Source organism: Fonsecaea multimorphosa, assembly GCF_000836435.1.
Source record: "Fonsecaea multimorphosa CBS 102226 unplaced genomic scaffold supercont1.44, whole genome shotgun sequence".
NCBI lineage: Eukaryota > Fungi > Ascomycota > Eurotiomycetes > Chaetothyriales > Herpotrichiellaceae > Fonsecaea > Fonsecaea multimorphosa.
Window position 1 is genome coordinate 51288 of NW_015971678.1, and position 21357 is coordinate 72644.

Sequence of the window (21357 nt, forward strand, 5' to 3'; positions counted from 1 at the left end):
TTTTCTGTGACTTGGATGCCCTTGCGGAAGGGCCTGCGGTAGCCACATATGTTCTGCACCCTCATCTAGGTGTTCGAGGACAATATCGCTAACGGTGTTTTGAGCGCGCTTCTGGACCGTCCCTCAGAATGGCGATCCAAAAGAAGCACGGCAAAGGACGGCTTGGTATGCTCTCCGCCACCGATCTAGACTTACATGTTGGACAATAGGCTGACTTCCTCCCAGACAAATGGTATAAGCTCGCCAAAGAGAAAGGATACCGAGCCCGAGCGGCCTTCAAGTTGATTCAATTGAACAAGAAGTATGGATTTCTGGAAAAGAGCCGGGTGCTGCTGGATCTCTGCGCCGCACCGGGATCCTGGTGTCAAGTTGCTGCCGAGACGATGCCTGCGCAAAGTCTGATTGTCGGTGTCGATCTGGCTCCCATTAAGCCCATCCCCCGCGTCATCTCCTTTCAGAGCGATATTACTACGGACAAATGTCGAGCGACTATTCGACAGCACTTGAAGCACATGAAAGCGGACACGGTTTTGCATGATGGGGCCCCCAACGTTGGTGTGGCGTGGGTACAAGATGCTTTCTCACAAGCGGAACTGGTTCTGCAGTCAATGAAGTTGGCAACAGAGTTCCTGAAAGAAGGCGGCACTTTTGTCACAAAGGTCTTCAGGTCGAAGGACTACAACGCGCTGCTTTGGGTGTTCAAACAACTATTTTCATCGGTCGAGGCTACCAAACCGCCTTCTTCCAGAAACGTGTCAGCAGAAATCTTTGTCGTATGCAGAGGGTTCAGGGCACCAAAGAGACTGGATCCCAAATTTTTGGACCCGAAACATGTTTTTGCGGAGTTGCAGGAACCCACACCGAACAACGAAGCCAAGGTTTTCAATCCCGAAAAGAAGAAGCGGAAACGAGAAGGTTACGAAGAAGGCGATTGGACACAACATAAAGAAGTTCCCGTCAGCGATTTCATTCACACTTCCGACCCGATCGCGATTCTAGGCTCCGTCAACACACTCAGTTTCGAGCAGCCACCCAACGGCGATCTTGCATTAGCCACAATAAGTCGGCTACCCGAGACGACGGCCGAAATTCGACAATGTTGCGCAGACTTGAAAGTGCTAGGAAAGAAGGAATTCCGGACATTACTTCGATGGCGGCTGAAAGTCCGCGACCAGTTTGGCCTGTCAAGCAAAGCCAAAAAGCAGGAGCAGGAAACACAGCTCAAACAGCAGGAAGGAGAGGAGGTGGCACATGTCGAGTCGATGGAAGACGATCTCAAACTTCAAGAAGAACTGCAGAGACTGAAGGATCAAGACTCTAAGGAAAAGAGGAAGGAGCGGCGGAAAGAAAACGAGAGGAAACGCAAAGAGATCGTCCGGATGCAGATGCACATGACTGCGCCGTATGACATTGCATTGGAGCAGAGTGGCCCGGGAGATGAAGGGTCTATGTTCAGCCTCAAAGCGGCTGATAGGGCTCAGGATTCTGTTCGGAGTGCCACCGAAGAAATGGTGGATGAGGAAGATCCGGACTCGGAAGCCCCAGAGGATGGTTCTGAGAGTGATGAGGATGAGGCCGGCGACAGGCTTGAAAGGGAACTCGACTTAATGTACGAAACTTATCAGCAAAGGAGGGAGGAAGCAGACGCGAAGGCGCGAGCAAAGCGAGCAAGGAAGGAGAAAGAAACCGATGAATGGGACGGTCTATCCGATGACGCAGATACCCCTGGCGATATTGCGACTGACGCGGGCTCTGATGACGAGCAAGACGGCTACCCTCTAAAACAAATTCCGAAGAGTGAGGGTCTTTCCACCAAAGCGGCCATGTTCTTTGATCAGGAAATTTTCCAGGACTTGGGCCTCGATGATGAACAAGAAGACTTGGACAAGGATAGCGCGATTGAGATGGACGATGATGATTCTACAGATCACACAAACTCCGTCGCCGCAAAAGCTTACACATCGAAAGAGCAGCGAGACAAACCTCTCAAGTCAGCATTGAAGAAACAACGCCCGTCGCTTCAGTCAGCAGACGTTGAATCGGAACCCGACGCTGATACTATCGTCAAAACCACTGCCTCCTCTAACACCAACCCTCCACGGCCCGAAGATCCGTTAACACCGTCCGGCCACTTGGATGTCGATATAATCACCGCCGAAGCCATGACCCTCGCGCACTCTCTCGCGACCAAGCAAACCACCTCCAAAGACCTGATCGACGACAATTTCAACAAATACACCTTCCGCGACACCGACGGTCTCCCGGACTGGTTTTTGGATGACGAAGACCGACACTCTCGCCCTATCAGACCCATCACGGCCGCGGCCGCGGCCGCCATCAAGGAAAAGATGCGCGCGTTGAACGCCCGGCCGATCAAGAAGGTTCTGGAAGCGAAAGGGCGGAAGAAGATGAAAGCCGCTCAACGATTGGAGAAGCTGCGCAAGAAATCGGCGCTATTGCTCGAAGACGAAGGGGTAAGTGAAAAGGACAAGGCCTCGACCATTGCGAGAATGATGGCTCGGGCAGCCAAAAAGGGCAGACCGAAGGAGAAGGTCAAGCTGGTCGTGGCGAGGGGTGCGAATAGGGGTGTCGCCGGCCGCCCCAGGGGCGTCAAGGGCAAATACAAGATTGTGGACGCGCGGCTGAAGAAGGATGTGAGGGCTGAGAAGAGGCTGAAGAAGAAGTTGAAGTAGCGCCCCTTGGCCATCGATCGATCCATTTTATTGCACACAGAAACCACACGTGTCGGCTTCCTGTCATGATTGTATGGTTTTTGATCTGGGATGTGGTCTTTGCAATACTTTATCGTGACTGCTACGTCCCTATTCAGTATGGCTCAGCCTGCTTCCCTTTTATCACAGTTCGCCTGTTTGGCAGGTTTATTAGACGGCCCCATCGCGTGCATACCCACTCTGCATGTAATACTAGATCGTCTCTATGCCCCCAAAAGTACGGGGAATGCGCCAGCCAAAAAAGGGACCGACCCCGTCAAAAAACGCTCACTCGCTGTATATAGTACATGACGGCCCTTTCTAGGTTCCCTTTTTCCAACCATCCCGGCAGTGTCCTTCCAATGTGCAGCCAGGGTCCGCGTCATGCTCTGTACCAATTGGCGAATAATCCTGAAGGCCGCGACGCGGTACGGTCTTCAGCACTGGTAACACGCTGGTCGAGCGATCAGTGCATTCTGTTTCTCCAGATTCCACTTTGCACCGCCGTCAGTGGCGGAGATTATGCTCCGCACATCGGCTGATTGACCGCATTTCTTCTGCGGTGGGCGAGACCGAATCTGGTTTGTGGGAAGTGAGTCAATACAATGTGACTGACGATGTCTCCGGGCCAAGGACCATCACCACCCTCCAAACCCCCAGCGGCTTTCGTCCTCTTCACCCCCATCGAATTTGTCCAACTCACTACCATCGCCGGAGTAACCAATAAAGTCGCGATTGTCGTCAATCAAACGTCCATACTCCAGAAGTAACCTGAACATGTACACCTCGATATCCTCTCGTCTGAGCACCTTGTTTGCCCATTCGCGTCCCTGTTTGGCGAGGGTCTGGGCCTCTCTGTCATGCCTGGCAATGAAGACGCGCGGATTCGGATCTTCGCCTTCCTCGGCATGCTGTTTATAGGGTTTGCCATATCCAATAAAGTATGTCAGAACTCCGTAGATGTCGTCGTATCGGTTGTCCACCGGAACAAAATGTCGCCATGCTAGTAGGCGGCTATCGTGCCATTCGCGGAAGATAGTAGCTTTGAGCCCGAGACTCTTGCTCTGGAGGAAGGCGTGCCATCGGCCAGAGAATGAATGTCCATCGACGTCGATCAAGTATCTCGATTTAAACTGCGCAGTGAGCGGGACTTGTGGCTTCCAAGAGAAAACGCTGTCGTAGAATGAACAATTCGGGAGACAGGACATTGGTTCAGTAAAACCGATATCGCTATGGCGATCAGCAAACTGCGATGGCTTGAATCGATCATAAAGCTCGTAGGTAGTGTTCACCTTGCCCGGTCCATCGTCCTTTTCGGTTAGAGCTTTGACCTCTTTCCCGGTCATGAGCAAATGCGTGCCGTTCAAAAGCTGAACAAGCCTTTGTCGATGCATTCTCTCCCAGTTATCCTCCAGCTGGACACCGCCAGAAGTGACGCCGCGCCAAATGGTGTTATCGAGCTTGTCTCGCCAATCAAGATCTTCCTCTCCATTGTAGTCATATCGGTCATCATGCTGATAGTACATGTTTGCTGGGAAGAGAATGTCGTTGTTGACGCTAACCTTGCATTCGCCGAAGATGGGTACCAGCTTTTGAGAGGCGATGATGCTGCTTGCTGAATACAACATGCCGTGTAAATCTTGGATAGTCGGACCCACTGTGCACAAGTCGGTCGAGAGATTAAAATTCTTCACAAATCCAAGCGTGGGCTCTTTGTACAGAGAATCTGCCTCCGCGACAGTCATATCCGCCCGTGCGGGGGATTCTGGAGGACAGCCTTTGGCTGCGAGGTTCATGTACTGCTGACCGGCAGCAAATATCCAGTCTTCACTCAGCCTGGTGGAGTGGTCGAGTTCCTTGTCTTCGATGCTCATATCCAGGAGCTCCGGTTGATCCTTTGTGAAGCTATCCGTGACCTCGGGCGCCATGACGCGAGTGAGGTACTCCTTCTGCAGTAACTCTTGCATATCTTCCCAAGGCACGACCAGTCGGGGTTGATCCAATCTGTTCATGGGAATGTCCATGTCCGGAAGGAATTGTATGCATTTCTCGATAACTTTCTCCATGGTTTCGGATCTCCAGCTTGGGTTGTCCACCCTGACCACCTTGTGGTTGCGGATATGAATGACCGATACACCAAAATCGGGGTTCTCCCACATATGGGCTGCGTGAATGCGGATCACGGACGCATTGATTGCCCAGAAGGGCCGGAGGTCGTCCATGATTTGTTCAAAATCATCGATATTGAAAACGTTCCTCTTTCGTGCGAACTTGTACCATTCTTTAAACCCTGGAGGGGGATGTCTGCCATATTTGCTTCTGTATTTTTCCACTGTCTGCCTAAATGTTGTTGAAATTCCTGTCTCGTAGTTCCGCCACTGCTCATCGGCCTCTTGCATCAACTGCGCAATGGGATGTAAATCGAAGTGCTCGACAGGTTGAGTGGGTTTTGGGGTGGGTTTCTCAGGGTCGAATTCGTGTTCCGGCTCAGACTCAGGCTCAGGCTCAGGCTCAGGTTCGAGTGTAGGAGAAGGATCGGGACCCAAGTCCCATATCGTGTCTGGATCGGGCGCTGAAGGGGGTAGTTTATGCTCGGTAGGATTCAAATGGCCTGGGATAGGTATGTGGGAGGCGACATCCTGGAGGTCGCCACTAGACGGTGAAAGGCCGTGAAACACAATGTAGAAGGCCAATATACTGGCGATGAGCAAGATGATGCGTCGCTTGTTCAACTCGATAGGGCCCATTGTGCCCGGAGTAGGGTGGTTGATGGGGATTGTGTTCCGCAAAACAAATCCCTACGTAGTCATGACTTTGGGTAAGTGACGAGATATACGATGCAAATCCAACGTATAGGTTATGCCACCCGGCTGCCACAGTCTCACCGAGTCATTATTGAAGGAAGGTTTGAAGTCCAACTCAAGCGATGATTCTTCAGGAGGCCGTGGTACAGGGACCGTTGCGTATATTGCAGGGGCTCCGCATGTGGCGGGTGAGAATTTCTTAAGACGATTCTCATTGGCGGGCTACTCGGTACTGTGAACAGCTTGGGACTCGGCCCCCAAAAGGCTACATTCCTTCTGTCGCTTCTCACATCTCTTCTGGCATAACTATGGTCAACCAGGCCAATATATAGACGACGCTCTGAATGGAGAAGAAGAATTGCCAACGCGGCACACGTCCAGATGTCCCCCCCAGCTGCTACCAGGCTGCGACGACCAAAGACACTTCAGGAGAAATGTCAACCATATTACCCTTCAGAACTCGATCCATCAGCCTATCCTATGCTGATACTCACATGGAGACTCGGCACCGTTGACCTCGTTGTGAAAGGATCTTGCTTCATGCGTTCATATACGTAGGGTAGCTAAGTACCTAGGTACCAGGTAGGTATGTGTGAAGCCTTGCCAAGGCACAATAAGGGGAGTCAGCCTTGCCAACACTAGCAAATTCGACTTTTGCCAATCTGCTCTTCACCAGTACAGAGCCAGAGTCAGGAGGAGAAAGCATTCCATATTTAGGAAGCCTGGATGTACTCGCCAAGTTGCAGCGATGCAAGATCCGAAAAGATAACGTGCGAAGAAGTGCCGGCAGAAAGCGGGATCTCCTCTTCCAGCATCAGCCTCAGAAACCTTGACACTTGGCCAGAACGCCATCAGTGCCATCCAGGCCGACAAGCTCTTCACTGGTGGGGGCCAATTTGCTCAAGGGCAAGTACAAGCATCTTGTGGTCTACTCAATCACCAATACCCATCTTCACCCGTATCCTCGGATAAAAGTAAAGTCCAGGGCTCACCCCCGCATTTTATGCCCCAGTTTTGCTGACACGAGACATCATTCATGATTGGCCTTTCGACGACGACCCTCCATGCTGTGTCAGGATAGCGGTGGGTGGCCCTGGTGGCCCTGCAGGCGGACGTCAAGTGCACGATGTCAACGATGCCAACTAGCTGGGTGGGAGCTACGCTACCTCGGCAGGCAAAGTTACGTCTTCTGAAGCCGTATTAATGTCTGTTGTTGCCAGTTCTATCCATCTCAGCCCGTCGTTATAGTCGTCCAGTGGAAAGCCCTCCCTCAACCTATTCCGATCATGGATATCCTCACGTATCTCCAATCCCCGCAGAGTTATCTTTGGGCAGCGCTGTTGGGTGTTGTCCTTCATTTGACGCTGTTTCGCTATGGTGAATGGGACTGGTCTGCGCCAGCTTTGATCTCGTCCTTTTTCACCACGCAATTAATTCTCCTGGGATTTTTGACTGCCTACGCACCATCATGGAAGGCAATTCTACTGGCAGTGCTCCATGTGTCGGCTCTAGGGACTTGCCTTCTCGCGGGCACTTCCGCTAGCATCTTGATATATCGTGGATTCTTTCATCGACTCTCCAGATTTCCTGGCCCCTTTTGGGCACGGTTATCTGCCATGTATCCGACATCACTTTCCGTCAGGTCCAAATTGCATCTTTATGAAGAGGTTCAAGCCCTGCACAGACAATATGGGGATTTTGTGAGACTTGGTAGCGGCTGGCTGCCCAACAATGCAAAAGAAAGTTGAAGAACTGACCCTTCATCAGGACCGATGGAATTGTCCATCGCTGATCCGCGGGCCGTTCAAGCAGTCAATTCAGCACAGACTCCCTGCACGAAAGGACCCTGGTACAATGGAATGCGACCACGGGTGGCCTTACAAAACAGCCGAGACAAGCAAGAGCATTCACAGCGAAGGAAAGTCTGGGATCGGGGATTCGGTGCTAAAAGTAATTTCTGCTGGAACCACTTCGAACAACCTGGTTCGTTTCCGGCTGACGTGCGGAAAACTTAGGTCTTCGCGATTACGAGCCTCGAGTAGTGTCATACACCACCGGCTTGATGAATGCTATTGAGGCTCAAAAGGGCAAGCCACTGAATGTCACCGACTGGTTCAACTTTTACAGCTTCGATGTCATGGGCGACCTCGCCTTCGGAAAATCGTTCGATATGGTCAAGAATGGCGTCAAACATTACTTCATGAACTCCCTCAAGACCAACATGACCATGGCAGGCTACTTTAAGCACATTGTCTGGATTGCACCGATCTTCAGGTCGACACCGATCCTTAATTTCGAGCACAAGAGATTCTGGAAGTTTGTCAATAGCCAAGTGGATGAGAGAATGAAGGTGAGTCTTTTTTTATGTCGAGCAGAGAGGGAATTTTGTTCTCTGACTGAGCTGCAATCAGATGAAACCAGATAAGCCGGACGTGTTCTCTTATCTGCTTGAAGAATATGAAAAACAAGAGCCCAAGACGGCTCAAGGCTTAATGAATCTTCAGGCTGATGCCTATTTGATTGTCGTTGCTGGAAGGTAACTACAGACTTCCCTTTTAAAGTGCAAAGCAAATATGGTTATTAAGACTGTATATCTAACTGAGCACACTTTCAGCGATACCACCGCCGCGACCCTGACGAGCCTCTTCTTTCATCTAGCTACGGAACCCCATTTGCTGACCGAGCTTCGGAAACACGTGGATCCGCTGTTCGAGGCCGGGGAAGTCGATTCTGTCGCCCTATCGAAGAGCAAGCATTTGGATGCCGTCATCAACGAGGCTTTGCGTCTTCATCCTCCCGTGCCTTCAGGCGTCCAGCGGTTGACTCCCCCCGAAGGCATGATCATCGGTGAAACATTTGTTCCTGGGAACACAATTGTATATGTTCCATTCTACACTCTGTTTAGAGGTAAACACTCCCATCCCGATGCACAATCCCCCAACACAGGATTGCAGAGAAACTCACTCCAATGCTTGTACTTAGACGAGCGAAATTTCAGAAGACCAGAGGAATTCATCCCTGAGCGATGGACCACAAACCCCGAATTGACCGTGGATGCTTCGGTCTTTGTCCCCTTCTCCTATGGTAAGTGTCCACCACAGTGACGCTAAAGGATAGCCATCCGCCTCTTTTGTTGAAAGGAGCGCAAAGATCCTGTTGGATGCCACAGTGAGCTGACAAGACGCTGTTCACTACACAGGCCCGTATAGCTGTATCGGCAAACAGCTCGCCTTGATGGAGCTTCGATATGTCACAGCTTACATAGTGCATCAGTACGACTTCACTCTGGCCCAGGGGGAGGATCCAGCCAAGTTCACTCGCGATATGACTGATGGATTTACTCTTGCCTGCCCACCTCTGAGTCTTGTCTTCACCGAAAGGAAAACAGCTTGAGGCTTTGGGAATCCAGATGATAAGACCACAATTACGTGTATTTGAAGGGCTCTGTTCTATGCCATTTTCCGGCGTCCACTCTCTTTGATCTCTCTTTCACGTAGCGGCCGTCCTAAACGCTGATACGGTTATTCCCGGGCTAAATACGCCAAGGGTATGGAGTTACAGCATCAGGGGTTTAAAGCCTTCCGGCCTATAAGTGTTACCAATAGCAACACATCCCGGCTTCTCCTGAGTCAACATGCCTCAGTCAGAGATGGCCCAAAATGGACCTGATTCCAAAGCCTGATTCCGTGCACCTGTCTACTCGGTCCCTTACCTCGGCCTCGGTAGCTAGTGGTATTGACAGAGAACCCCGCAAATAGGGATATCCTAGGCAAATCCCGTTGCAATGGGATCAAATGCTTACAAGGTCGTGACCCCGCCTGACCCCCAAGGCCAGGCTCTCGCGGAGGGTGACATCTAAAAGCCTCTGAGGACCCCCCGGCGAGGTTGGATGCATTAAACCACCTTCATCTTCCGCAATCATGGTTGCCGCACACTTTGAACTGTCGCCTCAGTGGCTCTCCAAGGCCCTGGGCTTCGACGTGGTCGGTGCTAAGTCTAGCCGGATTGGAACGGGCCAAATTGGCGAGGTGCACCGTATTGAGCTCGAGTATGGCTCCAAGACACGAGCAGGGCCTGCTTCAGTGGTGGCAAAAATGGCCTCCCTTGACGGAGACTGCAAATCCTTCGGCATCGACTCTGGTCTGTACGAGCGAGAAGTCCGTTTTTACAAGGAGGTTGCCCCGCTTCTGACGACCGGGCCGATCCCAACTGTTTACAGGGTGGAACGGGATGAGGCGTCGGGAGAATTCGTCATCCTGATGAGCGACAACGCTGGGAGGGTCGGCAGTGACATCAATGGGGCAACGTTGGAAGAGGCCAAGTTGGCCATGTCGGAGCTCGGTAGACTTCACGGGTTGATTTTGAACCATGTACCCTTGGAAAATCATGGATGGATGAAGAGGACGAGGGCGTGGTCGTCGGAAGAGCACATGTTGGGATACTGGAAACTGTTTCAGGAGCGATATGGAGATCGCCTCAAGCCAGAACACCGCGAGATTGGCCAGAAATTCATCGACAGCTTCGAGGCGTACCATGCCACCCTCGACGCAACTTCAGCCCCTACGGGCCTCGTCCATGGAGACTATCGCCTTGACAACATCCTGTTCAGAGACACCGCAGACCTGCCATTGACGTTGGTGGATTGGCAGACATGCTATTGGGGACCTATCCTTCACGACCCTTCCTACTTCTTGGGGCTCGCTGTGACGCCCGAGTTCCGCCGCGAGCACGGAGAGGAACTCTTGAAGATATATCACCAGGCGCTTTCCGCGAGCTCTCCGTGCCCGATCAGCATCCATGAATGCAAAGCGGGTGTCCAGATGCACAGTTTTACTGGAATGCGTCAAGCCATCACCGCGGCGAGTCTCGTGGAAAGAACAACCAGAGGAGACGATCTGTTCCTGACCATGTTCGAACGCAGCTGTGAGCACGTCATTGACACGAAGGCGCTCGAGGTGTTGCCGCCACCGGTACCTATCCCACATCTAGAGCCCGAAGCCGCAGACGACGAGATGCACCCGTTCAGCGACCACCCGCTTCATAACGAAAGCTGGTATTTCGACGTGGTTGACCTTGAGCAGCAGGTCGGGGCGTGGGTGAGACTCGGCGTCATTCCCAACCAGAGCGGTTCGTGGTACCATGCTTTGATTTGTGGCCCACACATACCCACGGTAGGAGTGATCGATTTCGAGGCTCCCCATCCAGGAAAGGACCTTGTAGTTCATGGCGCAGAATATACGGCCACACACGAAGCCGAAGTGCCTCTCCAGAAATATCGCATCACTGTCAAAGGAAAAGGGGTGGCATTCGACGATCCAGCGGCAATCTTACAATACGCAACCGGGCGCCCCGTGGATGTTCAGATGGATCTCCTTTTCGAAACAGACGGACACCCTTACAAATGGCGCCGGGCAACCAGATACGAGATCCCCTGCAAGGTCACTGGGACGTTCTCGTGGGACGACCAGTCATTCACCTTCACCAAGGCTAGAGGCCAACGGGATCATTCCTGGGGGCCTCGCGACTGGTGGGCCGCAGACTGGGTGTGGACTGCATTCCACTTTGACGACGGGACTCACAGCCACCTTGTGCATGCCAAAGCCAGAGGAGGTGGAGGGGACCATCCTCACCTTGGGGTAGGATATGTCCAGAAAGAAGGAGAGCCGCTGGTTGAGATGACCGATGTCAAAGCAGCAGCTGAAATGGCAGCAAATGGTCTGGGCGGGCCAACCACCATCACAATGGCTCCGCTTCCACTCACCTTCTATGTGAAACCTATTGGACACGCCCCTCTCTGCCTGGTGGCCAAGGATGGGAGGGTTGCAAAGTTTCCTCGCTCTTGGGCCGAAATCACCACCAATGACGGCCGCAAAGGGGCCGGCTGGCTGGAGTGGAACATCAACGAGTGAATAGAAGTGAATGTTAGTCCTTCGGTTGGGCGTAGCTCGAGAAGCAGGTGACAATTTGACCAGATTCCTTCCTCTGCTGTAAAGTATGAGCTATACGATATTTTTATCCAGTCACGCTTCATCTCCTGAGAAAAGCTGCCTTTTCATTGACAGTAGTTACCGCTCACCCACAAGTATGTGGTGATCTAGCTCTAGATAGATCAGATGTCACGGTATCAGCGAAAAGGGCTCCATGTAATATCCAGCCAGCACACGAGCGAGAGGCGGTCACAATGACCAAGTTGGTGGTTAAGCCGTTTCATGAAAAGTGATTGAATCTCAAGGAGAAGGGAGAGGCTGGAACAAGCGTGTGAAACAATCGCCTTTGCGAATCAAAAGTACGAGCCGACCTACCTGCAGGTGTGCAAGATGTAGGCCTGTTGGTTCTAGAGGTGGATATGATTTGTCCATGCTCAAGATGTTGTTGGAGATCCCACAATAGGTTCGGAGCCCCTTACGAGGCTGAACAAGGCTGAGTCTGATTAGGGGAGAATGGCGCAAGGACAAAGAAAATTTTGTTGATCAAGATCTAACCAGATTCCTTTTCACTGCCGAGTCAATTGGGAAGAAATCGAAAGCTTTCTCATCGACTTTAATCGAAACGTTGGGGCCCCACGAGGCCCCGGAGTTGTCGTATACTTTACTTATCAATTTGTATTGGGTCTGCAATTGCCACGAATCAATCAAGCGCCGGTTACAGTCCTTATAACATTGATTTGCCTTGAGATCCTGACAAGTGTGACGGAAAAGATGTGAGACTCAAATAACCTGTTTTTGGGAACAGTAAAGATGCATGTCAAACGAGTCGAATTCTCCCTGCTCTAGCTTGCGGTACTTCAAAGCTCGTGGCTCGGTTTTGCTGTATTGTTGTGCACAAAGGCACGATGGTTATATTGTTGGGGAGTCTCGTAATTGACTTCAAACTCGGGACAACCATATAAAGATGTGTTGGCTCGCAAGTCGGTGTTGATACAATAATATGCCGTAATCTTCCTGCACCCTTAGAAATTCATAGTCTGCGATTCGGACATGGTCTCTCTGGAAAATTCTCCCACTTTACCAAGGACATATTTTTCGCAGAGGCGGCTCGCCCCGAGGGCATGAGTGATCCAGTTGGCCCTTAGACACAGAGGAAACCTATGTCAATGGGTAGAAAATCTTGGGGGAAAAACAGCTGAAACCACCAGACATGGTAGCACGCACGGAGCAGAAGCTGGAAACATGAGGTTGCCAGACAATCAGCTCAGCTGTCTGTTCCCTCACGACTCTCATCTCTATTGTTAAAGTTCATCGAGTTAGAAAGGATGAGCTGGCAGAACGCGAGAGTGAAATGCTCTTGGGGCGGAATCTTGGCAACGTGTGCTTGGCATCCGTAAACGGCAACTCTACCTGCGCGGTTGGTATCTCCTAGAGCTTTCAATCGACTCTCCACTGTCGAAAGATCTTGAAGAACAAGGTCATTCCCTACCAGACAAATGCCGCCTCGACTAAGCCTGCGGCTCTCGCCCTCGTCGACGGTACTGTGTACCGACACCGTCAAAATAAAATCCGCAACCACAAACTCATCCATTCCAGCGTTCCTCGTCCCTTTCCTTCAAACTCAGGCCCAAACGCTTCCACAATGCCGCCGACATGCCTCAATCCTAACCTCCCTCTCCGACCGGCCTGGCGCCTATAACAAGAAGATCCGCCGCGGACGAGGTCCAGCGTCGGGAAAAGGAGGCAAGTCCGGTCGCGGGTCTGATGGGCAGAAACAGCGTGGCAAGGTGCCCGCCGGATTCAATGGTGGTCAAACACCCGAGCATATCGTGCATGGGAAATATGGGTTCAAGAATCTGTAAGGTCTACTGCCCTGGGCCCTTTTTGAATAATGGAGGAGGATTTAGACTGATGTCATGGCCTGCGCCTGCCAGATTTGCCAATGAAATGTCCCCCATCAACCTGGACAAGATTCAATCCTGGATCGACCAAGGCCGCCTCGACCCTTCCCGTCCGATCACCCTCAAAGAGCTCTGCTCGTCGCGCGTACTGGGTCGCATCAAAGACGGCGTGAAACTGCTCGGAACTGGGGCTTCGGAGCTCAAAACACCCATCCACATCGTCGTCTCGAGGGCGTCGCAATCCGCCATTTCCGCGGTCGAAGCTCTGGGCGGAACGGTGACGACGCGCTTCTACACCGCGCAAGCGATACGCCGCATCAAGAACAGCCAGACTCATCCCTTCCTCTCCCTGCGCTGGGATCCCTCGGCCCTGAACAATCCCAACTTGGCCGTTGAAGGGTCTGAGCTCCCTCAAAACCGCGCCAGAGGAATGGGCTTCCCGTACAGACTACCCGATCCAAGCTCACGGAAAGAGCTAGAGTATTACAGGGACGCGAATCATCGCGGTTATCTGAGTCACATGGTCAAAGAGGGCGAGAGCGCCAGTCTGTATTTCAAGCCACCAATCAGTGAAGAGGAGCTGAAGGCCCTGAAAAGAGAGAGTGCACGGGGTGGCAGGGCCGCCAAGAGGAAGGAAGGAGATAAGTTGTGGTAAAAGAGCGGGCGAGATATATGTATTATACACTGGATTCTTCCTTTTTTTTCCCAGTCGCCTGGGCTCTGCTTGTCGAGCCGGAAAGAAGATTAGGACAGAAAACACAGGATTGGACTTTGTATAAAGCGGAATGGCATCTCAAAACACGTATCTTGTAGGTTTGAGGGAACAGCTGGCAAGCGAACTACCGCCAGACCTTTGTGGTCATTAGGTGGTTTTCAGTGTCTCTTTGAAATCTCAATGGAGCGTCCGGTCTCCTAGATCAGGATCCGATCTTGCCGGTACGAGGCGCGCAACAGCTGAGATGTTTCGGCGTAGAAAGATAAACAGGTTACCATACAGTGCTCGGCCCCCCACAAAGGAGGCTTTCTATAAGTTAAACAGTGGTCGTTTTCTCGGTCCGCGCCCAAAAAGGGCATTGGGAGACAAGCATTAATACCGTCCCAAAATCCCCGTTGTCCAGAAGCAACACGGCAGCAGCGCATACAATCCTGTGTTGCTTCACGAAAGCCCAAATGACTCTTCCTCAAGCTTGGAGCCTTTGTCTGAACTTGCCTATTCTCTCGACACGTCTCTGCCGAAGAACTTGGCCTTGGCCCAGTCAAAGCCGACAAGGATACGGTTGCGGGCTAGCAAGTCAGAAACTGTCAGCGGAAAACCCATCTACGTGCGGGAAGACGACCAGGAAAGGGACGGGCAATGTAATACTCACTGCTAAAGCACATGCTCAAATAGGCGCTCTTCCAGAACAGGTACGTCATAGTACCTCCACTTGCGATGTTCCCGCTGAACCAAGACACGTCGGCAACCGCTTTCTCAGCACCAATGTATGCAAGTGATCCTTGATGCGAATAGCTGAATGGGCCGATCTGCTTGATGCGACGGAGCTGGCGCTGGCGCTGGTTGATTTCCTCCAGGATGACTTTACGTTCGTCCGGATTCGCCGTAGCCTGCTTGGCGGACAATTCGCGTAGTTCGGCCTCAATGGCGTCTGTCTTGGCCATGGTGTTGAACAGACGAGCAAGAAAAGCCCCTTCTTGGGCAGCGACTTGGGCGGTGGGTGCGTAGTTGGCCACGGCGCAGTCTCCGACAGCCCAGATGTTTTCGGTGCCATTGACCACGAGGTATTCATTGACTTCGAGACCGCGGCGGGCTTTGGCTTGAGCAGGGATTTGAGACATGAGATCCTTGACCACGGGACGCAGAGCATTACCAGTGGCCCAGACAAGCAGTCCGTAAGGAATCTTCTCCAGGGCTTTCGAACCGTCTGGGTTCTGGACCTCGGCCTCAATGTACTTGTTGGTAACGTTCTTGACCATGGTCTTGGTGCGGATCTGGATATGCTCTTCCTTGAAGGATGACTCGGTGTATTCGATCAGCTGCTTACTGAACATGGGGAGTACATTGGGCAAAGCTTCGACCAAAGTCACATGGAAATCGTCCTTGATCTGAGGGACCCATTTCTGCAAGTCTTCCATAAAGAAATCCTGCAGTTCACCAGCGAACTCGACACCGGTTGGACCGCCACCGACGACTACCATGTGGAGAAGACGCTTGACCTCTTCGGGGCTCTGATCCTTGAAAGTTGCGGTTTCGACACAGTCCATGATTTGTTTGCGGATCTTTTGAGCATCACCGACTTCCTTCAGAAAACAGGCATGTTCACGAACACCGGGGATTCCGAAGGTGGCATTTTCTGCTCCGACGCCCACGACAAGCAGGTCGAAGGGAATCTCTGTCTCCATCGTGTCGCCCTTGATTTCCGAGTCGTCCTTGGCATAGATAATCTTCTTCTCGTAGTCGATCTTTGTGCATTCGGCTTCATAGTACTTGACCTTTGCCTTCTTGTGTCGGAGAATGTTCCGGATGGGCTCCATGATGGACCGATGTTCAATGGTGCCGGTGGTACATGAGGGCAGCAGAGGGGTGAAGAGGAAGTAGTTACGAGGCGAGACGACGACGACATTGTAGTTTTCTGTGTCCAAGTTTTTGAGCAGGGAGACGGAACCCCAACCGGTACCTGAGCATGTCAGCATTTGAGTATCAGCTATTGCGGGAGGTAGCATGCGCACCGAGGATGACGAGGGTCTTTTTATTTGGATCAGGGTCAAACTGCTCTTTTGGGTTGCGGCCTTCATAGATCTGCCACGAGACATATCCCAGCCCGGCGAGAACGGAGAGATAGGTCAAGCGCCATGTCCAAAGGAAGAACCGGAAGCGCTTCTTCGGTTTGGGTTCTGGGGAAAGCTCGACTTTGGGAGCATCGGCATAGTGGCGACGGAAGGATTGCTGGATAAGTGGCCGGGGCACCAAGGAGGACGGTCTGGAGGCGATTGGAAGTGGGAAAGCTGAGCGGCGACACGTTGAGAAAGCTCGCATGGACAAAGACCTGGGTGACGCCATTGGCAAGCCGGGCATCATGCGCAGGGAGAGTTTGCTCGCCATGGTGGCCGCAATGGTCGAGGTGTTGGGGAGGCGATCAAGGCAAGATCATGAAGCCCATCAGGAAATCTGACCAAGACAAGGAGAGAAAAGAAGAAGGAAAAAGGACTAACGGAGGCTTTTGAAGGTACGACGAGGGCGGATGTTGAATGAAGGTTGTAGAGAAAAAGATTAGAGAGGCCAGAGATTAATCTTTTGGAGAAAAAAATCCCATGGCACGTCAGGGTTTGGGGCGATTGGGGGTAGCAGGACTAGCAGGACCTAGCGAGCCAGCTTGTAGCTTGTAGCTGATACGAGGAGCAGTTGATTTGTTAGGAGGATTTTACTACGAGGTATTGCGAGGAGCTCCATGGCGGCGATTGTGGTTGGAGTGGGCCTGAGGCGCATTCTTGCTTTTTGGCGAGCAAAGCTGCAGGCTGATGATGATAAGCGTGGCATCATTCTCGCGACCAGGTACCTGGCGAGCCGGCCGTGGAGCACTAACAGCAGACTTCCTAGGTACCTAGGTACCCAGGTAGGCATCAGATAGCTACTAGCGATGTCCGCGAGGCCTAAAGATTCTTATTCCTATTCCGGCCCTACAAGCTGCGAGTTCTCTATCAACCCCTCCCTCATTCGTGAAGAAAAGGTACTTAGCTATAGGCACAGTAGATTAAAATCATTCGACAGAGCAATAGTCTTCACACTACTGGCCCTGGGAATACCTTAACTCCTCTTCTTCAACCCCCACGTCTTCCTGCGTTCAATCAGAAGGTGGCTTCTTCACTCTCCGCTCCGCCATACCTCCTGGGGCCTTACGAGTCCTCCATCCCGCCGGCATAGATGGGCAATGGGTCGGAAAATCCTTACATAATACGGAGTGCTCTTCCATACCAGCGACCTTTGTTGCTGCCCGTCTATCCCTACGCCCACTCGGCGGAAGGGAATAAATAACAATAGAACGTACTCTTCCTAGGTGGATACGCCCAGTTAACCCTTCACACACTCACCCTGATCGGCTCGTGCCCGAAAAGGGCCAATGCCTTCTCCCCGCCTCCCTTGCTCCGAAACCCCTTTGATTGTCCTCTTCAGCCTTGCCTCCCCATTGAGCATCTCCATTGCAAGCAGCCCACCTTTGGTCCAGGGTCGTGTCTACGAAGGGAAGGAAGATGAAAATCGGTCTCTCGACTGGACAAGTATAATAACTCAATCACAAAGTCCCTCAATTTCGCCCACCAGACACCGGTCCAGCATTCGGTACGGAGTAGTCAGGACCATCCGTGATCTGGGAAGAAGAATGTCGGGGCAAAATCTCAATATGCTTGCTGGGCTGCTTCTGCCGCTATCAATAACTCCACCTCACAGCTGGTCCATTGCTGGTTTGCTGGGTCAGCCTTTCCTCAGGCAAAAATGGGATGCATCCTGACAATGCTTGGATCGTCTCGGGCTGCGACATAACTCCGATCAAGGCCTGGGCTATCCAAGGCCACAGATTCGAAATGGGCACATCCGTCAATTTTGGACACTCGACTCGACAACGTGTCTAACTGGTGCAGACTGTCATTTTTGGCGTCGTGGAGTGACGCATCACCGGCTCCTGCGCGTGAAAGGGGTGCGTTTGCCCCATCTCGTGCCAGGCGGTCGTCTATTCCCTCCTCGTTGGTTTACCCTGAACAGCACCAAACATCAACTCAACTTTCGCTAGGCTTCTCCTGCTCCGATTTCTTCTCTGACAAGATCTTCTCAGCTTCGGTCTGACCCTCCGGCGTATACTCTGGGCCCGTTTCCTGGTCTTCTTCTTCCTGTTCCTGGATCACTGTCTGCCTCAACTCTTCCGAGTCTTGATCAGATATTTGTCCTTCCTGAGCCAGTCCGGAATGCCGCCGTGCTTCTCCCACGAGCATCTCCACCTCGCTGATCGCGAGTTTATCCTTGGTCGTCTCGGTCTCCACCCCAATATCCATCTTGGTATTTTGTTGTAGCTTCTGCGGATCGAAGCGAACAACCATAACAGACAGGTTGTCGGTCGAGAAACGGGCCAACGCATGATCCACCAACATCTTCGAGGCAGCTTGAGGGTCGTGAACATTGCGGACCAAGTCCACTGCCTCCTGGTCTGAGCAGACATCCCATAACTATTGCGTATTAGCATGGCATGCATTCCCACGGAATTGGACCCATCATGAACTTACTCCATCACAGGCCAAGATCAAAAACTCGTCTTGGTCAGGCTGAATCACAGTCTCAGTCGTATAAGGATGCCCGGTTACCAAGTCTTTCAAATATGAATCGCCCAACGCTCGCGTCACGGCTAGCACCCCGTTGACCCGGTTATTCAGTATCAATCCTCCGGCTTTCGATATCCTTCGTCCCTCATTTTCGTCCATTCCCTTGTGATCGTACGACAAACGAAGCGCTTTCCCGTTACGGCACAAAACAATCCGGGCGTCACCAACATTAGCGGTGTACAGCACTCTCTGTCGCGTAGCTTTTTGCTTAGCTTCTTGAATCGCTGCTGCCGCCGCTTCAGCCGTTGAGTTGGACCGCGGCGTAGAGTCTTTTCCATCTTTCGGTGGCTCGTTGTTTTTCTCGTTCTTCTCTGCCTCTTTCGCCGCTGCTGCGGCCAACGACGCAATGGCCTGAGACCCCGTGGCGGAATGGTTGGTAGGCACGCGGTCTTCCCACCGCAGCACTGCTGTGATTGCTGTACACCCACTGTTTTTCAGTGGCAATTTCTCTAATTGATTGTCGGCCGTGGTGTATGTCTGATCAAGCAGCTCTGGGACGGGCGTATTGGGATACTTGCGCATTAATTCTTCCAGAATGACGTGCAGTTTCTTCCCACACCACTCGGCTGCAAAGGTGCCCGCATGCCCGTCAAAAATAGCAAAGTAGCCATTGTCGGTCTCCACCACATGTTGGGCAGAATTGGACGGGATGGTGCTGAGGCTGTTCCGATCTTCTCTGGAGGTTTTCTTGGATAATGAGTTTTCGGAAGAGAGCACAGGTGCTGGTGTGCCGAGAAAGTTGTAAAGATATGAGTGAGTGTCTTCCATGGTGCGGCGACATTTCTTGTTCTTGTCTTCAGTCACACCGACCAAAAAGGACGAATTCGGCGTAGGTTGTGACTCGCCGGCCGAGTTATTCAGCGAGCCTTGTGGCACACTCAGCGCCGCATCGGTTTTGGACAGTCTCTGCATGGGTGTTTGAGGCCCGTCCTTGTCACCATGAATTAACGAGTTTTTAGCCTGGGTAAAGATCTCTTTGGCTTTGGAGCTGCTGCTCCTCCGCTTCTTGGATTCGGCTGTAGGCGACGCGGAGGCTTCCTCTGTTGGCTTTCGAGCCTCGGATTTGGGGCTCAAGTCGTTGGTCTTGACTGTGATGCTGCCACCTGGGGAAGTGGGGCCATTGTGGTTGCTGTCAGTGCTGATTCGAGAGGGTATGCTCTCAGAATCTGCATCCTTCTCCTTCTTGCCTCCAAAGACGCGATTGAGAAAGCCTCCCGAGGAGGATCTCCGATCGGTTGTGCCCGCCAGCTTGAAAGAGACAGGAATGCGCTAGAGGCCTCGGACCGGATATCAAGAGCGCCTCGAGCGAACGTGCTTAAGGAAACGAAGGTTTGGGAGCTTGAAAATAGGTTAGGAGAGAGGGTGTTCAAGTCGAGTTTTGGTCTCTGCCTGAGGGCTAGGAATACGAGGTAGTTTGAGGATGAACGAAGAGGCGTGAATGGTTGGCGAGTGCCGGTTCGACAAGTGCAGACGAGCAGTGTGTCGGTATTGGAGTTGGGGTCTTGGAGGTTATTGTTGAGATGTATTTTTGTAGAGACACGACTCGATCAAGACGGGGGGGTTTGACTCGAGGCAATGGAAGGCCGGGTCACGAGCGTGGCAAGTTGATCGGACGAGTCGCCGCAAGAGGAGCGGGAGAAGATGAGGTCAGAGGTCGGTAGTGATGGCGCTGGCCTGAGAGAGGATGGTAGGGACGGAGGGGAGCGAGGGAGCGCGCTGCAGTAATTTATTGGTTCAAAGAATGAGGATGAGAATATGGAGGTGGCAGTGCGGCGCGCGCAGTCCAGCGGGAGAAGACAATGTAGGTAAGGGAATGATGAAATTTGGGCTTTGCGATACTGGTTGTGCCGTGGTGAACGACGGATGAGAGATGAGGGGGTGTGGCTTGCTTTTTCGGTTGTGCCTTTGGTGTGCCTTTGGTGTGCTTTGCCTGCTTGTTCTTTCCACCTCAAGCTCTTCTCAATCGGATCTCTGGTTGCTTGCGCTGTGCTGGAAGTTTGTGGGGGAGGGGAAGAGCAAAGGTGGGCGAGGACCAGAGAGGCTGCCCGTGCCGCTCCAACGATGGACCACATCATCAGACGTCAGTCAGGTAATTTCTCCTTCGCCCCAGGGGCCAAGGTGCACGCCCATGCCAGCTAACCAATTACCTAGGTACCTACTTCCGCAGCCCAGAGCCAATCCAGTTAGGTATCGAGGTAGCGAGAGAGGTGCCTGGGTACCTAGGTAGGTATGCCTAGCTGCAGTCGCGTGGGTACCAAGCGAAAGCCCTCCTGCCTGCCAGTCCGGGTGTCCGCTGGGTGCCCGGTGTATTCGTCTGCGTACCTACCTAGGTAGGTACTGTCCGCGTAGGTACATAAATTTGTATACTGAGTAAGGTATCTACCTAGTAGGTACACAGCCGTGCTCTCAGGAACAGGGACAAAAAAAATATGCACAGCCCAGGCATCCATCCTCCCTCCTTCTACTATTATTCTCATTATTCATGCTCTTCGCCCCCCGGAACACCTCCACCACCGACACCGACACCGTCACCGACACCGTCACCGGCGTCACGAGCGGCACCCCGCCTGTTTCTGGTACTAGATGGCACCATTGCCAAGTGAGCCAGTCAATCTTTGTTAGGCGCCCGCTCACTGGCAGTGACTGGCTA

General features: G+C 52.3%; 7 protein-coding genes across 7 annotated transcripts; 4 read left to right on the forward strand and 3 right to left on the reverse strand.

The window, feature by feature from the left end:
• Positions 1-128: 128 nt before the first annotated feature.
• Positions 129-2693, forward strand: Z520_11866 (uncharacterized protein; the record flags this gene model as incomplete). Its single annotated transcript, XM_016782353.1, has 2 exons — positions 129-165; positions 226-2693. 2 exons carry the CDS (start codon positions 129-131, stop codon positions 2691-2693), a joined length of 2505 nt encoding a protein of 834 aa, XP_016626514.1.
• Positions 2694-3349: 656 nt separating this feature from the next.
• Positions 3350-5458, reverse strand: Z520_11867 (uncharacterized protein; the record flags this gene model as incomplete). The annotated part of the gene is made up of 1 exon (XM_016782354.1): positions 3350-5458. The coding sequence occupies one exon, from the start codon at positions 5456-5458 to the stop codon at positions 3350-3352; it is 2109 nt and encodes a 702-aa protein (XP_016626515.1).
• Positions 5459-6801: 1343 nt separating this feature from the next.
• Z520_11868 (uncharacterized protein) lies at positions 6802-8908 on the forward strand (the record flags this gene model as incomplete). The annotated part of the gene is made up of 7 exons (XM_016782355.1): positions 6802-7225; positions 7283-7465; positions 7531-7865; positions 7927-8051; positions 8130-8422; positions 8498-8605; positions 8715-8908. 7 exons carry the CDS (start codon positions 6802-6804, stop codon positions 8906-8908), a joined length of 1662 nt encoding a protein of 553 aa, XP_016626516.1.
• A 527-nt stretch (positions 8909-9435) lies between these two features.
• Positions 9436-11424, forward strand: Z520_11869 (uncharacterized protein; the record flags this gene model as incomplete). Its single annotated transcript, XM_016782356.1, has 1 exon — positions 9436-11424. One exon carries the CDS (start codon positions 9436-9438, stop codon positions 11422-11424), a length of 1989 nt encoding a protein of 662 aa, XP_016626517.1.
• Positions 11425-12938: 1514 nt separating this feature from the next.
• Positions 12939-13998, forward strand: Z520_11870 (uncharacterized protein; the record flags this gene model as incomplete). Its single annotated transcript, XM_016782357.1, has 2 exons — positions 12939-13300; positions 13377-13998. The coding sequence occupies 2 exons, from the start codon at positions 12939-12941 to the stop codon at positions 13996-13998; spliced, it is 984 nt and encodes a 327-aa protein (XP_016626518.1).
• Positions 13999-14553: 555 nt separating this feature from the next.
• Z520_11871 (uncharacterized protein) lies at positions 14554-16443 on the reverse strand (the record flags this gene model as incomplete). Its single annotated transcript, XM_016782358.1, has 3 exons — positions 14554-14627; positions 14711-16018; positions 16071-16443. The coding sequence occupies 3 exons, from the start codon at positions 16441-16443 to the stop codon at positions 14554-14556; spliced, it is 1755 nt and encodes a 584-aa protein (XP_016626519.1).
• Positions 16444-18110: 1667 nt separating this feature from the next.
• Z520_11872 (uncharacterized protein) lies at positions 18111-20782 on the reverse strand (the record flags this gene model as incomplete). Its single annotated transcript, XM_016782359.1, has 3 exons — positions 18111-18554; positions 18612-19845; positions 20547-20782. The coding sequence occupies 3 exons, from the start codon at positions 20780-20782 to the stop codon at positions 18111-18113; spliced, it is 1914 nt and encodes a 637-aa protein (XP_016626520.1).
• Between the last annotated feature and the right edge of the window lie 575 nt (positions 20783-21357).